The sequence below is a fragment of the Peromyscus leucopus genome, chromosome 11 (assembly GCF_004664715.2).
Source record: "Peromyscus leucopus breed LL Stock chromosome 11, UCI_PerLeu_2.1, whole genome shotgun sequence".
NCBI lineage: Eukaryota > Metazoa > Chordata > Mammalia > Rodentia > Cricetidae > Peromyscus > Peromyscus leucopus.
Genome location: NC_051072.1, coordinates 53,212,726 through 53,230,218, shown reverse-complemented (window position 1 = coordinate 53,230,218; position 17,493 = coordinate 53,212,726). Strand labels below are relative to the sequence as shown.

Below are 17,493 nucleotides of genomic sequence, written 5' to 3'. Positions count from 1 at the left end.
TTTAAAATTGGAGGTCAAGTTATAGAAAAACAATTATTTTTTAGATTATTATAAAATTATTATAAGAAAAAAATAAAATATATTAATTAATGAAAAGTAGGCACTGCAGAGCAACAAGAACTATACTTTTTATGTTTATTTAAGAAAATAGTGAGACCAGGTTTAGATCCCAGGGTTGTGTTAAAAAAAAAAGTGGGTAGTGGTGGCCTTTAATCCCAGCATTTAGGAGGCAGAGGCAGGTGGCCTGGTCTACAGAGTGAATTCTAGGACAGCCAGGGCTGCACAGAGAAATCCTGTCTCAAAAGAACAAAAACAATTGTAAAAAGAAAAGATATTTCTGTGTGTGTGAGGCAGGGTTTTCCCTTCTTCTCCTTCCTTCACACAAATAAACACACAAGCTGGAGGAAGTTGTTTTTTAAAAAAGAGTCCATGTATTGCTTTATAAACCAGTCACACACCAAAGGAGTTCTTAAAGCTACAAGTCCAGTCAGTCTGTAACGTAGGTCTGGAGTCGTGAACCTCTGCAACAGCTGTAGCGTCTTGTCGGTGCTCTTTTCCAAACAGATGTGCAGACTTTAATTCCATAACAGTTGAACAAAACCGACAATAAATATTCCAACAACAGTTTTTAAAAAATACTAAACGGTACCTGAAAGCAGACAGGGGGCTATTTGGTGGGGGAGGGGGAGGAAAATACTGGGGGAGGGGGTGGACAGGAGGGAGAGGGGGGTGTGGGGGAGGGAATATGATGGAGCAGTAGGGGAACTGATGCTATAACAATCCATTATCATGAAAATGTCTTAAGTTTGCACACTACAGTTTAAAAAAGTAACTTAAAAAAAAGCCACTAAGTGGTAAATGTTATTTGCAGTTGGCAAAATACTCCATTACCCACACTGATATAAGTAAAAAAAATTATACAAAATTTATATTTACAGGTTTAAGATCCTCATTCTCTTTTTCTTGACTAACAGATATACAAAACTACAAAGGAGTAATAAAGGAACCGAAAATTCCAATAAACCAATAGGCAAATTTCATAATAAATGACCATAAAGAGGCCCAAAACATTGCTATTGGCTTTTCTTTTCAAACATTACTGTCCTGGTGGGCGGCAGCAGTATTCTGCTCCATGGTTCTGTGCATGTAGACATCACTGAGGTTTGTAGAGCGGCTGCCTCATAAGCAGAGCTCTGGTTATTGAAGCTGAGGGGCCTGCACACTGAACAAGATCCCCAGGGGTTCTGAGGAAATGGTGCAAGAATGTAACCACTGGGCATTTGGATTCTACTGTCCAAGGCAAGCTCACTGCTGCACATTAGAATTCCGGACAGGAACTTCATTCACAGCTGGTCTCCTCATCTCATTCGAAAAGTCAATCAACTAGACTGAAGCTTATGAGGGCCTCAGGTCCTGACAAAGCTGTGGTGAACCCCTGATGCAGAAGAAATCATTTCAGCTAGAAACTTAGTCTTCTTGCCAGGTGTAGCTTTTGCAAGCACTGGATTTCTGCCTTCTTCTCTCATCACTTCCACAAAATATGTGTCTCTCAGTTCGTTCAGTCTCGGGGACATCAGAGCAGAATTCTGATACTGACGTCCGTGCTTGTGATCAGTGCTGAGACCAGCTTGGTTAGAAAATGACAGCCCCATGTCTTTGCATCCCCACCCCTCGCACACACAATATAGCAGGCTTGACATCCTCAGGTACCGCTCAGTAGGAAGTTTTAACACTGGTTGAACTTGAAGAGTAAGAGCTGGATTTCCTGGAGAACTTGTTGGAGGTGAGGGATACTTGCATGCGCTTCACGGTGCGGACGCTTCGACAGAGGAGTGCGTTTTTGGCGTGATCCCTGAAATCTTGGGAAACAAAGTAATAGACAAAGGGGTCGATGCAGCTGTTGAGGGTCGACAGGCAGAGGGCAACAAGGTAGAGGGCATAGACGTGGCTCTGGCCCCGGCTTTTAATGAGGAAATAATGCACAACCAGCAGAAGGTTGCTGGGAGTAAAGCAGATGAAGTACATGGCCAGGACGGTGACAATGAGTCTGATCGCCCTCCGCCTTTTCTTCTCGGAGTGCTCATCCATGGCGGAGGAACGGAGCGTTTTAATCATGAGTACGTAGGCAGATGCGGTAAGTAAGGCTGGGAACAGAAAGACTCCGATGGCCAGAGAGAGGAAGTAATTGAACATGTCCCCCACCAGCACCTCCTCCGGCAGCACATCGTGACAGGTGGTGATGTTCAAGGCTGGAATGTAGATGGTCTGCTTCATGACATACAAGGGGATGGTGACCAGGAAAATCAGGACCCAGATCGCCAGGGAGACGCCAATGGCAATGTTTGCTTTCTTCCTGGGGTGTCCCATGGGGTTCACGATCACCCAGTACCTCTGCACACTGAGGCAGGTCATGAAGAGGATGGAGCAGTACATGTTGCCGTAGAAAAAGCCGATAAGCACCTTGCAAAGCGCATCGCCATACATCCAGTTGTTGCCGTGGAGGTGGTAGGCAATCTTCAGGGGGAACCAGATGACGGAGAGGAGGTCTGCCAAGGCCAGATTGGCCATGTAAATCACAGCAGGGTGCTTTTTCTTCGTCCGGAAAAGGAAGACCCAGAGGGCCATGCCATTGCTGGGCAAACCAATCACAAATACAATAGTGTAGATAACCGGAAGAAAGACAGTGGTCATCTTCCCGGTGAGGACAGATGTAGAGAACTCATCAATGGAGAAGCCCAGTTCTACTGTAACCCCTTTCCCAGAGACCGGAGGGGCAGTGGCCACTTGGCCAATGAGACTTCTTCCTTTACCGTGGGTTCCTGTACAAAGAAGGCAGAACAGACTCGTTACCTAGGCAAATGGTCCAACAATAAGGCTGCTTTGCTTAAATGACAATTTCAGAGGAACACACACAGATGCTATTAGAGGATTGCGAATACTATTTTCTTTGAGTGATGGTACTGGGCAGGGCAGGTTGCCAGCAGTTGAAATCTAATTCTTACGCATGCTAGGCAAGTATTCTACCACTCACTAAGCTATATCTTCAGGCCCAGAGATGAGACTTTTTTTTTTTTCAAACTGTGGGAGTTTGGGGTTGCATGTACAACACTGACTTCTGGGAATCTTAAGGCTGACAGTTTTTCAATTTATTCTTTAAAAATAGCTACACTCATTAGTTCTGTTATTTAAGCACACATCCATCAGCAGTCTTTGATGGGTCAGTTAGTTTAAAAAAAAAATCAGTCTACAATGATGTGGTAACTCTTTCAGTGATTCTGAACCTTCCCAATGCTGTGACCCTTTAATACAGTTCTTCACATTGTGGTGACTCCCAACCATAAAATTTTCATTGCTACTTCATAACAGTAATTTTGCTGCTGTTAGGAATCATAATGTAAACATCTGATATGTGATCCCCGTGAAAGTCGTTCAACACCTGAAGGGGTCAGGACCCACAGGTTGAGAGCCACTGTTCTAATGTGTGAGACAGAAGCCCTGCCTTGTGGCCAGCTGCCATGGAACAATCCTTTTCTACACTATGAATATCTATTACTCTCATTTGCTAATAAGAAGCTGATTGGTAGATAGCTCGGCAGGATGAGCTCGAGCACCAGAGACAGACTAGAGAATTCTCGGAGGAAGGACATATTCAGAGAGTTGCTAGCAATACAGTGAATGAGTTGGACACACAAAATGGGATAGAGGCAAAAGCCACTAGCCTCGGGGCAGCACATGAATTAATAAGAATGGGTTAAGTTGCAAGAGCTAGATAGTAATAAGCCTGAGCTATCGGCCAATCATTTACAATTAATAAAAGCCTCTGAGTGACTATTTGGGACTGGGTGATTGGGATAGGAAAACTCCAATTACAGCCAGCTGCCTCTGTTCTCATTTTATAGTGTCCATCTACCCTACTCTGGCCTTAGGCCAGAATCCAGCCTGGCTGTCAGCCACGCCCTATCCCGGAGACCAGCCTAGGGAGATTCCAGGACCATGGGGGCATCCCCTTGTCCACCCACAAGAAATACACTACTATAATGGGTAGGTATTTCCCACCTCTACGCTGCCTTTATATAAACACCCTCCCACGGAGCTCAGTTGGCAGACAAGTCTTTTAGTATCACTGTACGGATGACACAAGTGTGTTCTAGCTGTTCTGCATGTAGCAGCAAGCTTAACTCAAGGTGCTTCCCCCATATTATGACTTGATCATTCAGAACCACAGATAAACCTGGGTGTGGGAGCACATGCCTGTAGTCGTAGATACTTAAAAACCTTAAGTGGATGGATTGTTTTAGCTTAGGAATTTGAGACCAGCCTGGGTGGCAGAGTGAGATCTCATCGAAAGCAAAGCGAAACAGAAGCAAACCCGCCAACAATGGCTGGCAAATCCATTCTTCATCTTGCCCCAACCTGCATGCCCTCGTGGACCTGAAGGAGGAGGTGAAGGCACTAAAGAACTTTCATGAGGAACCTGAGGCCCCTACCATGAGGAAACACCTGTGCACTGTTCATGGGCCGAGGAAGATAGCAGACCTCTCCTGACTTCCCCTAATTTCCTGTGTGCTCAGCTACCACCTGATGCTCGGCCAGCTCCAGGCTCAGGTTCTCCAGGACTGCTCACTTGGGAAGGTTTCTGTAGGTAGGACTATCAGTGAAAGGGAGTGGAGGAGCATTGCAAGTTACAGAGACCCACAGTTCATTTTCACTTACTGTGGAAAAATGAAGGTGCCCCGTACCCTAAATGAAGTTCATGTCCTAATGCCCCGTAGACAAGGAGCTTTGCCGCCCTAGTGAACAATTTTCAGAACATCATCCTGGATTATCCAGTCAGGCCCTTGATCCAATGACAACGGTCTTTTAAGAAGGATGGGGCTGAAGAGATGGCTCAGAGGTTGGGAGCACCAGACTGCTCTTCTAGAGGACTCGGGTTCAGTTCCCAACACCTACATGGCAGCTCACAACTGTCTGTGGCTCCGGTTCCAGGGGACTCAACACCCTCACACAGACATACATGCAGTCAAAATACCAATACACATAAAATAAAAAACTTAAAAAAAAAAAAAAAAGAGGCTGGGAGGTGTCTTTAATCTCAGCCCTCAGGAGGCAGAGGCAGGCAGATATCTGTGACTTCAAGGCCAGCCTGGTCTACAAAGCGAGTTCCAGGAGAGCCAGGTCTGTTACAGAGAAACCCTGTTTCAAAAAATAAAAAAAGTCAGGAAGAAGTTCAGGAGAGAAACGGAAGCAAAGACCGGAAGAAAGTCATGGAACAAGCCAAGGAACACTGAAAGCGGCTGCGCCCACCCAGAAGCTGGAGATGGTATGGACAGGGTCTCTCCCTCAACTACGTTCATTCCAGACCTCTCCACTTCAGAGCACGGCGCCTCTACCTATCTCTACAGGACCTTGGACTGGAACAGTGAGTGCCCAAAGGCCACACATACAACCACAAAGAATTCCAGGAACATGGCGGCCATCATACAGGTGAGCACTAACTCATGGCGGGTCTGGTATTGCTGTCTGCACTGTACACACGGAACTGTATCACATTCACAACAAACCAGACTATTACGTCCTCGTTTTATCAATAGACAGACACTAAGGCACAAATCAGTAAGCTGAGTAAACGTCCCAGAACTGAGCAGTTACGTAGGGAGATTACTAGAATCCATAGTTTTGCTCACTATGCCCCACCACCCCCTAACTGATACTACATGTTGGAACCCATAGAGATCAACTACATGGACTCCACACACATATTTTCTCAAACAGAATATCTACAATTTTTAATTTACCATATTAAAAGTCACCTTCTTTAAAACGAGCTCCTCCTTCACTAATTCACAGTCACCTGTATTAATGTCAACATGTTCTGCAAGCCATTCAGAGGTGTAAAAGAATCTTCCACAGCTGTCCAGAGGGTGGTGCATAGCACCGCTGGACCCCATGAGTAGCTCCGGGGACCCCACTCATCCATGAAGGCATCCAGGCCAGAAACAGCCCACCGGGCGCTGATTCAGTGGGCATAATAGTTACTTTTTTGTTGCTGTGATAAAACACCATGACCAAGGCAACTTATAGAAGGAAAAATGTATTTAGGGATACGAAAGCATCACGGTGGGGAGGCATAGCCGCAAGCTACGGGCATGGCGGCAGGAACCGGAAGCTCAGAGCTCACATCTTCAAACACAAGCAGGAAGCAGGGAGGGAGCACTAAAAGCCGCGGAGACTTTTAATCACAAAGCCTGCCCCAAGGGACAGGCTTCCTCCAGCAACACCATACCTCACACACCTCCCCAAACAGCGCCACCAACTGGGGATCGGCTTTTCAGATATCTGAGCCTATGGGGGACGTTCTCCTTCAAAGCACCACAGTGAGTTACCCGGAGCTGCTTCTGTGGGCAGTGGCTGCGACTTTAGAGTTCCTGTGGGCAGTGGTTGAGACTTTAGAGTTCTCAAATTTTCTTCAGTTCCCGGAGGAAGTTACATAATGTTCCCTAAAAGGGAGGGGCTCTGAGCCTAGACATTGCCTGTTTATCGCTACGAGGGTCACAACAAGAGGTGATTAGACACGCTGAAGAAACCTTGCTGGAGTGGATGGATGCTGACCTCATCAGGGTCAGAGTACGCCTGGGCCGATGTAACCCAAGAGATAAGGAATGAGCAACTAGGGGCGGCAAGATGGCTGAGTGAGTAAAGGCGCTTGGTGCCACGCCTGCCAACTTGACTCCCAACCCCAGAACGCACATGATGGAGAGGAACAAGTCCCACAAGTTGTCTGCTGATCTCCCCATGTACCATGGCATGTTCACACACAGAGAGAGACAGAGAGACACAGAGACAGAGAGACTTATACCCAACCCATGTATTCCTCACTGTTGTGTCTGGCAATCAGCAATGGGACTCCCAGCATGGTTAAGTTCTGCAGGTGGCCAGCTCTGGCTATGTCCTCACAAGTCGTAGTTTTCTTGTTGCTAGAATTGACAGCATTTAACTAAGGGAAGAGGAGGTGTTTATTTTGGCCCACAGCAGGAATGTGAGGCAGGTCATCACATTTCATCTACAGGAAAGGAGCAGAAGAGGTAAACGCTGAGTTCTGCTTGCTTCTCCTGTTTGTTCTTATTTTTTATTTATTTATTTATTTATTTATTTATTTATTTATTTATTTATTTATTTATTTATTTATTATACAGTGTTCTGCCCTCATGTATGCAAGAGGGCACCAGCTCTCATTACAGATGGTTGTGAGCCACCATGTGGTTGCTGGGAATTGAACTCAGGACCTTTGGAAGAACAGGCTGTGCTCTTAACCCCTGAGCCACCTCTCCAGCCCACTCCTCCTGTTTATTCAAGCTGGGGCTCCAGATCTTCCCTCCTCAACTGTACTGTTCTGAAAACACCCTCATAGACACACCCAGAGGTGTGTTTCTGTGGTGATTCTAATCTGGCCAAGCCGACAAAGAAGATCAACCAGGACAATACTCAAGAAAAAGGAAAACATGTCCACACAAAAACTTGTGCAGGGCACTCAAAGCAGCATTATTCATGGTAGCCCTAAATAGAAACAACCCAAATGTCGATCAACACAAAAACTGATAAACAAAATGAGAGCTGTCCACACAATGGAATGGTATTTAACAACGAATAGAAAGAAAGATGAGGTACTGAAGCCAGACATGGTAACGCATGCTTCTTGTCCCAGCGCTTGGCAAGCTGCTTCTTGCCAGTAATCAAATGTGCTCAAAATAGTTGCAGTGACCGTCACAATTCTGTGAGTATACCAAAAGCCACTGAACTCTCTTTAGACAGGCTAATTGTGTATCATGCAAATCATCTGGCATAGAGAACCTAGTAAAGTTATTAGAAGTAGCACAGAGAGATGGACTGGAAAGCGGCAAGGGCAGAAATGAAACACATCTAGCCAGGATTAGCAATTGCTGGCACTGAGTGGGTTCACTACTGAGGGCCTACTGCCTAAGGGTTAAACGGTCTCATGGAACCAAATGTGTAATAAATAAGGCAGTGAAGTTCATGTAAAAAGAGACCCAAAACCACATTAAATAAGAATGCTAAAATAAAAAGAGGAACAAGGAAAGATATTATAATAAAAGAAATATGGCTTAGGCTAAAAGTAAATACTAACTAGGAAAAAAAAAGAGACGAGGAAGAAAACGTCATAGGAGGAGGAGAAGGCAGAGCATTCTTAGATTATCCCAAAATTCAACCTAGAAATGCCATGCTAAGGGCTGGGGATGCACCCCAGTGGTGAAGTGTTCGCCTAGCATGGACAAGGCTTGATTTCCAGGCGTCTCCCCCACCACCACCACACATACAAAGAGAGCTGGGAGTCCCACCTTCCTACTCAGCACCAAAAAGTCTGAGACAGGAGATCATGAGTTCCAGGCAGGTCTGGGCTACACAGCAAGATCTTATAGCAACAACAACAACAACAAAACATGACAGCTGTTCACATCAAGCCATTCTGTGACACTGTTCAAAGGTCCCTGAAGCATGGGCTCTGCCCATTCTGCATTCTCCGCTGGTATCCCAGAGTCTAGCTGTCAACCAGGCTGGGTGTTTCAGAACTGAGCAGAGACTGTCCATGAACAGGAAGTGTGGCCACCTACTGTGTACCTGGCTCTGAGGGCAGACTTATTTCTAGGGCTACAATCAACAGTTCCTGCCAAGCCTACGAAAACATACACCCACCACCGCTCAAGGCAACACCCGGCCCCCAAGATGGACAAGCAGGAAGCAGGCCTGTAATCAGCTTCGTTCCTGATTCACCATATCCCTAGCCCTAAGAGGAGACACTCACCTCCCTACAGGAAATACACTGTCAACTGAAAACAAACAAACAAAAAAAAAAAACTGATAAAAATAATATGTTCTCATCTGCATAATAAGATTCTAATGTATATTTATTCGCAAAATCTTAAATCTAGGAAACTCACCACGCTATAGAAAATGTCTGTCTCCTTGAAGTGGAATGGCTGGGGAAGGCACTTTCACCTTCCTGTTTTAGGTTTTCCGCTGCACAGAATGCAAACTGATACAATTTTTTTTTCTTAAATTGATTTTTCAAGACAGGGTTTCTCTGTGTAGATTTGCGCCTTTTCTGGATCTTGCTCTGTAGACCAGGCTGGCCTCGAACTCACAGGGATCCACCTGCCTCTGCCTCCCGAGTGCTGGGATTAAAGGCGTGCGCCGCCGCACGCCGCCGCCGCCGCCGCCGCCACCACCACCGCCCGGCCTGATGCAGTCTTTTTGAAAGTAATTTGGCAAACGTATCAAAAGTTAAAATGTGCTTGTCTTGTGAGCTGTGATTACTTCAGGGGCCTGCCTCACACTGACTGCTGTGGAGAACATTTGCCGAACCATCGTTTACCATGGTCTAACAAAAATGATCATCGGGGTATCAAAAGGGGACTAGTTGAATGCTTTATGAGAGCTATAAAGAATGGACAGAAGTCTGTCTTCTGACCACAAATAGATTTATTATCGAAACACAAATAAACCACAGGACAGTTGCTGCGGGATGGTCCTTCTGTTGCTTAAAGGACTTCAGCTCGCAGTGGACATGGTGGTGATGCTTTGGCCCTTTCCCGGGCTCCTCACCCCAGAGTTCTTTTGCTACCAACTCTTGGGTGCACAGGCTGAAAAGGAAAAGATTTAGTTGCAGAGTATCCCTCCCTAGGTACACTTTTAGCAAACTTTGCAAACTGTTCCCCCCGCACCCCAGGATGAACTGTTTTCCTCAACATTTGCCCAGATAATAAAACCATAAGAAAGTCAAATACAGACCTCGAGAGACATGAGCTTCCAAGGTTAATTAGTAACACAGGGAAGCAAAGGAGACCGACCCAAAGTCCCAGCTCCGCCTTCATCTCACAGTTCTCTCTAGGACAAGGCTTGGGAGACATCCCATGGGTCTGTTCACAAAACACAGATTTAGAAAGATGCAGTCAGGCTTGCCCGGGCTGGTCTATAATCGCAGCTACTCAGGATGAGGAAGTAGAATCCAGAGTTCGAGGCATACCTGGGTTACCTAGTGGATTCAGGGAGAGTTTGGGCACTTTAAGGAGACTTTGCCTCAAAATAAATTGTAAAATTAGGGCTGCGGTTCTACCTCGGTGGCAAACTGGTTTGCTAATAAATACACAGGAGGCCCTAGGTTTAGTACTTAATAAATGAGGGTTGGTGGGTGGGTGGGGGTGTGCATATGCCCATGTTTTAAAGCCATTCAAAAAGGTGTTACTGACTTTGACATAATAAAACCCCATACTTGTACAAGACTTTCTATATTTGGGGAATATGTATTTTATGTATTTCACATGTACAAAAGCATAGGAAAGATATAAATCAAAATGTTGGTAGTGGTTATTTTAAGTACTCATGTTTAGGATGATTTTTGTTAAATTTCTCCTCTTTCTAGTTTTCCTCTACAGTGACCACATATTCCTCTTATAATTGAATTTTTTTAAAAAAAGAATGTTGTCAGAAGTTGGAGAGATGGCTCAGCAGTTAAGAGCACTGATTGCTCTTCCAGAGGACCTAGGTTCAATTCCCAGCACTCACCGGCAGTTCACAACTTTCAGTTCCAGTACATCCAACACCCTCACAAAGTCATGAAAAACACCAATCACCAATGCACATCATTTAAAAAAAAAAAAAAAAAACTGAAAAAAAAAATGTTGTCTGGGCATTGTGGTGCATGTAATCTCATTACTCGGGAGGCAGAGACAGGAGAATTGTTGCAAGTTCAAGGTCAATGTGATCAACACAGAGAATTCCAGGCCAGCCAATGATACACAGTAAGCCTATCTCAAAGAAAGAGAAAGAAGAAAGGGATACAAAACAAAACCCCACAAACAACAACAAAAACAAAAAGAAAAGAACCAGTCAGTAAAACTGAAATGGACTGAAGGCCTCATGGGAAGTGTCTCAGGCCCTAGTTAGTGCAAAGCCCAGCATGAGAAGAAATCAAAAATTAAATGTGGAGATGGAAGAGGGGGAGGAGGTAGTAATAGTGACTGTATTGGAGAGCAGTTGACTTAAAAGCGACATCGTCAATTCAGTGCCCCCCCCCCACTTGCAAAAATGGGGTTATTTTAGGTCGAGACCCCTTCCGTGAAGCAATCTTTTGGAGGTGGAGAAAATCGCATCCAATCTGCTCTTTAACAAATAAAAGAGCACACAGAAAGACCGGACCAGAGCGGCATGAGCAAAGACGTCCATTAACTTGCAGGAAACGCTTTCAAGGTGACCCGTGTCCGTAACCAAAATTAATTTTAATTGGGAGAAAAACTCCCTGTATGTAAAGTCTCTGTTACTAGACTCTTTAGGAAAGTTACCAGCTATGGAGCGTAAGTATGCATAGAGAAAAACCAAGGTGGGATAGATATTAAGTAGCTCGGGTTAACAAGTAACCCGATTTTTTTTTTTTTTTATTGTTAAATCAAGTTCACAGTATACGCCAGGAACCTCTCCCTTCCCAACCTCCTCACTTAAACAAAGGGAGCCAAATAATCAGGATATGTTTCCTATTCTGTGTGAATCATAAAAGTATTTAATCGGTTCCAACCACTTTTTAAAAAAAATTGCACACACTAACCTCTTGTCCCTGAATTTTAAATTTCTAACTTTAAATGACAGTCAAACGGAGAGGGTCTAGACGCTCTTCGACGTCTTTCCAAGAGGGTTAAAAGCGAGAAATGACCTTTTACAGGACACCAGCAAGTTTAGCTGGGGAAAAGAAAACGCCAGGTCTGGTTTTGCATCACAGTAGCCCTCCCGCCGGCTGTAAACACACCTACCCTACCCCACCCCACCCCACAGACTACAGTGGCCTCCCTGGCTTCTAGGGGCGCCAGTTCGAGCTCACCTGGAGCAGCAGCACCCGCCCAACCCAGCGGCCGGGCGCAAGGTGGCACGGAAGCACCGCCCCGGACCGCTCTCTTACAGTTCTGTTCCTAGGGCAGCCTCAGCGCTAGACCTGGGTGGCTGCCAGTGTGTGCTCCGGGTGGCGGGAAGGTCTGGAAATCTGTAGGCCAGAACGTCACCTGGCCGAATATGGGGGTCCTGAAAGTTCCCCTTCTACCACCACGTGACAGCCGAACCTCCTGAGTTCCACACCCGACGCATCCATTGCCAGGAACTGCGGCCACGGGTGGGTCTTGAACGCGGTGGTGCGACCCCTAAAGAAAGGGTTCAATGGGTGGGCGCGAGTGCAAAACGCGAGGTGGGAACTTTCCAGGGCGCGGGCTCACCGCTCACTCCACCTGGCCTTGTGCCATCAACTGGCTGTAACCCAGTAGGACCAGACCGGGGGTAGATCACAGGATGCGTGAAAAGCTCTAAATGACTCAGTGTTGGCAAAGAAACGACCCGAGGGAAGGGAGCCTGAGTCTTCAGGGCACCCCAAAGACGCGGGCGCTCCTTCCTGGCCTCCCCGAACCACACCGACAGGTAGAAATTGGAAGTGCCCAGACCATGATTATCTCTATCTAGCACGTCCTTGGGGGGGAACTTCCCGGGTGTCCCAGCTGATTGGTCAGGGACACCCACCCCCCCCTCGCCCCCAAAGCCACTGAGAGAGAGTCTAGGGATGCGCGGGGAAGTGCGCGCCTGCCCCGCTTCCACCACGAACCGGGAGCGTTCCTCCGCCGCTCGAGCCCTCCCTGGGCAGGGTTCTCACCTTGGGAGGTCCGGTTGCAGGAGACTGAGGTCGCCAGCAGGATGACGCCTCCCAGGAGCCCCGCCACGCTCAGACCTCGCATCCTCGCAGCAGCCCGGACGTCGGGCGGACGGGGAATCCGCCACCACTGGTTCGAAACTCAGAGCCCCACTCGGAGGACCGGGTCCCTTTGCCCTAACCCGAGCGGCGCTGTGCTTTCCCTGGCCGGGATTTGTTTCAGTGAAACCGGAGCCACTGGACGCACCTGCGGGAGGCCACGCCCCCAGGAGGCCACGCCCCCTCCCAGCGTTTTACGCAAACCCCACCCCGAGCCACCTGGCCCCGCAGCGCCTGCCCGCTGCTCCGCTGTGCTGGCCCGCGTCCACTTGGCTGCCAGAGTCGCCTGCGGGTGGGGCTGAACCGGTGAGGTGGCTACATTGGAATGCAAATGACAGGAAGGTTGGGACCCAGGGTTCTAAGAGCCTGGGCGATGTCCAAAGCTACCTTTAACCTTTAATTACTTCAGAGAAACGGTGAGGTCATCCTCGCTCACCCCTTGTGAATGTTAGAAAGTCTAAGTGCCCTGCTTTTGTCTTTAGTAATTGGTGTGGAAGGCTTCGTGGTGTAATGGGCAGTGCGGGACCCGAAATGCAAAGGGGCTTTGTTAGTTGTTGGTTGTTTTGTTGATTCTTGTCTTGGTTCAGCTTTTTGCAAAAGCCTTCACCCTCTCCCTCACCCACCTGACCTGGAACTTGTGGCTATTCTCCTGCCTCAGCCTCCTCATTGACAGCCCGTGCCACCAGCGCAGCTGACAGTGAGTTTTCGGCTGAGCAGGGACAAGGCAGACAGCCGTGGACATCATCCAAGGGGGTAGGCAGGACTCAGCGCTCTAGAACTGGGTTTTCAGCTCACCTGTTGACCAGTGTCCTTGAGCCAACCTGGATGCGTGAGCTAGAGCGTGGAATGTGGATGCAACCTGCACTTGAGCACTAAATGCCAATGGTTCAGTAATGCTAGCTTGTCTAATGCCCACAGCACCCTATATGCCCACTCCATCTATCTTCCCATTTTACAGAACGGGAAACGGATCTTAGAAAGTTTGTTGCCTCAAGTTACACAGTTCATAAGCACCGTTTGTAAACTGTTCTTCACCTTCAGGCTCAAGTCGATGACTGCCATGTTTTTCACAGATGGTTCTCGATACCTGATTCCAACAGGGTCTCTTCCTCACTGTGATCCCATAATCCGAAGAAATATATAAATATGGGTTTGAGGATGTAGCTCAACAGCAGAGCTCATGCTTAGCATGTCCAAGGACCAGGGTTGATCCCCATCACAAGGACACACACAAGGATGGGAGAGGTATTGGAGGTAGGCGCCTTCGTCGTGTTAGTGATGCTCTGCTTTCAATTTACTCTTTAAATAGTAGAACAAAAGCTAGGTGTGGTGGCACAAACCTATACTCTCAGCACTCCGGAGACGGAGGCAGGAGCATAAAGGCTTGGCTTAGCGAAACCCTATCTCAATAACAAATGGAAAATAAAAGTTAGAATACATCAAAGCTTACTGGTTTTTCATTTAAACTGCGGTTCAAATAACAGAAAAGATACTGGAAGGATTCAGATGCAGAAGAGGATCTGATAAGGCACAGAGGAGGGTTAGGGTGATTTCAATGTAGAAAGAGCCAGCTGCAGTCCTGGACTAGAGCTCTCTGAGATTACCACACCGTTAGCAGAAAGGCCAGAGTTAGCCATTTGTCCTTGTTTGAGGACACCCACCTGGCATGTTGCAGGGGGGTTCCACGCCAGAGTGGAGGATCAGACTGGTTTCACATATCCTCTCAGGAGCCTTGAGTGAGGCAGTCATTAACGACAGTTAATATCTGCACAGCCATAAACCAATCCATTATCACCATAGTCTTCTAAGAGTGTAGAATGGAGCTGCTATCTGATGAAGGGCCGGGTCAGGCTTCCTCGACATACTTAGTGGACCGGGAGTCTTCTGCCTGTTCCTTCTGCCCCTGCAGAGCGGCTCACACAAATGTAGAAATAGGAAGAAAAGCGAATAGCCCAGAACAGGCCATGAAAATAGAATGCTTCCTCTCTGGATGACAGAAATGGACAGGTAAAACATTCCTAACACATGGGACAGGGGGTGACCAGAGAAAGGAGCCCAAGGGATGAGACAATTCTCTTTAATGGACTGTCTCTGATGGGTCTCTGATGCCTGTGTCTCAAGAAAGGTCTTTAGGGAGTGTGAATGGAACTTAGATTCATGTGTGTAGCCCTTGGGTAGAGTCTGGCTCCTCTTCCCATTCCCACCTCTGTGGCCTTGGATAAATAGTTCACTTCATGTTTTGATTCCTCTTTATGAAATGGGATTAAAATTGTGTCTCGTTTAAAGACTCACCTAAGGAAAAAAACAGTGGTTCTGATATTGTATAGAATAAAAATGTCTTCCTTCTTCCTTTCTCTCAGGAGTATCTGCTACAGCTCCTATATGTACCACAGCTTCAGGTGTGACTCCAGGGCCCACCCTGCAGAAAACTGACTTCTAAAACCAGCAGAGTCTATTCTAACCTAAACACCCCTCACATCAATCAACAGGGCAAAGTGCCCAGGCGGTCGTGGCCCACACCTTTAATCCCAGCATTCAGGAGGCAGAGGCAGGCAGATCTCTGAGTTCGAGGCCAGCCTGGTCTACATAGTGAGTTCCAGGACAGATAGGGCTACACAAAGAAACTCTTTTGGAAACAAAATAAAACAAACAAACAAACAAAACCAGGAAAGTAAAGCCACAAGTCAATATTTTAATATCCTTTTTACATTGTGTGTGTGTGTGTGTGTGTGTGTGTGTGTGTGTGTGTGTGTGCATGTACATACATGCATGACCCTGCATGATTCTGAAGTAGGCAATTATGACTCCAGGAACTACTTCGCAACAAAGAGAGTCCTCTGGGAGGGTCCAAGTCCCTTCTCTGGAGGGTTGGTTATCTGAGTCTGGGATGGAACATGGGATCATACATCTTTGCCCAAGGAAGCCCACACCCTGGGGTGTCTGTCACCTTTCCTGATGTATGCTGGTGTCTCAGCACGGTCATTTACTGCACCCCTTCCCTGACCCAAACCACCCCAGTTTGGACAGTGCTAAGCATACTTAACAGAGCTCTGTTCTGAAAGGGACCAGACCACTCCTGAAAAGAGATACCAACTCATCTCTGATGTCCCTTCAGCCTTTCCCGACATCCAGTTACTCACGATTGCATCTGCTATTTGGGTATGATAATGGCCCCTTTCTTGTACGGTGGCTGTGAGGATTCAGTTTGGTAAATGCCAATGAAGTGTTTGTGAGCACTTGGTGTACCTGGCACAGAAGAGAGCTGCTGTTTGGTAATTGTCTTCAGTGAGAAATCTGCCTCTCTTCAGAGAACCACTTGGGGCCTCTAGCCACTTTCAAGATTCACTGGCATTGTATAGGAACCGAGTCTGAATCACCAAAATTTCCAAGAAATGGTTTTAGTGAACTATGCTATTAGTTAATAATCTCGAGAACATGGTTTATTGGTCTGGGGGTGTAGCTCAGGGGTAAAGAGCTTAAAAGAGCTTGCCTAGTATACTCGGGTCCCTGGATTTCATCCCCAATACTACCACCATAAGAAAGAAAAAAAGAGAGAGGGGGAGGGAGGGAGGGAGGGAGAGGGAGAGAGGGAGGGAGGAAGGGAGGGAGGGAGGGAGGGAGGGAGGGAGGGAGGGAGGGAGGGAGGAAAGAAGTGTGCTTTCTCACAGCAGCCAGAATAAACTACCTTCATAGAAGTCAGTTTGCAGATGTTTTTCTCAAATTTCGAGGTCATGGGCTTTTTTTTTTTTTTTTTTTTTTTTTTTTTTTTTTTTTTTTTTTTTTTTTTTTTTTTTGTTATTATTTTAAGAACTGGTGATTCATTTGCCCGGAAAGGCTTGAAGTATTGTATGAATCTGTGAAACATGAAGGAACAGGTGGTCATAGCTAACTCCTGACTGCCTAGCTGTCAGAAACAGGGGACTTCCTGGCTTTTTCCCACTCCCTAAAACTTGAAGAGAGAAAAGGCACGAAATGAAACAGAATCCTGCATTTCTTTGTCAAACACACATGACTTTTCCGGGAGAGATGAACTCCCTGAACCTGTGGGAGCCGGTCAGGTATAGCTGGAGGAAAAGCTCTCCATTTACTCATCCATTGAGCACACACTCTGGGCAAGGCTAGCAATGACTTCTACCTGATACAGTCACTTCTCAGGCTCCTAATCTCCAGCCTAACTATAGAAACTATGCAACTGACCTCCCCAGGCCCAATCTGTTCTTGATTATCCTCACTGGCAGTTCAGAGTTGTTTCTCTGCTGGTACCTGATCACACTGCTGACCTCTTTACAGTGGAGTGACCCTGGGTTCATCTTTGAATTACTTTCCAAAATATGCATTCAGTCCTCAGTTGATTCATCCAGTCCTGTGGTTTTAAGTACTGTCTATACATTAACTCCAGATTTCTTATTCTGCCCTAGATGTCTCCACTATGGGCATCAACCATTCATCTAGCATTTCTTGGGTATGTCTACAGGCCTGTCGCACGTAAGTCTCAGACTAGACTGCTGCTGTATCCCTCCACACCTCACATTTCCTTGTGCAATCTTGCATCACTTCAAATTACACCTCCATCCCTCCGGTTCTTCAGACAGAAGAATCTTGCTTTGTCACTGACCCTTTATGTTTCATATCTCATCTATCAGCAATTCTACTTGAATTCGTATCCAAAATAACAGCCTGGCCCAAGTGGTGGCTACCTT

General features: G+C 46.7%; 1 protein-coding gene across 1 annotated transcript; it reads right to left on the bottom strand.

The window, feature by feature from the left end:
* Positions 1–408: 408 nt before the first annotated feature.
* Positions 409–12,945, bottom strand: F2rl1 (F2R like trypsin receptor 1). The gene is made up of 2 exons (XM_028871739.2): positions 12,698–12,945; positions 409–2,819 (listed from the first exon to the last, which is right to left on the bottom strand). The coding sequence occupies exons 1-2, from the start codon at positions 12,777–12,779 to the stop codon at positions 1,714–1,716; spliced, it is 1,188 nt and encodes a 395-aa protein (XP_028727572.1). The 5' UTR covers positions 12,780–12,945; the 3' UTR covers positions 409–1,713.
* Positions 12,946–17,493: the final 4,548 nt, after the last annotated feature.

Coding starts and splice junctions, on each gene's coding strand:
- F2rl1 (XM_028871739.2), bottom strand. CDS start 12,779: ATGCGAGGTCTGAGCGTGGCGGGGCTCCTGGGAGGCGTCATCCTGCTG. Junction 2,820..12,697: donor CTGCAACCGGACCTCCCAAG/GTGAGAACCCTG, acceptor TTCTTTGTACAG/GAACCCACGGTAAAGGAAGA.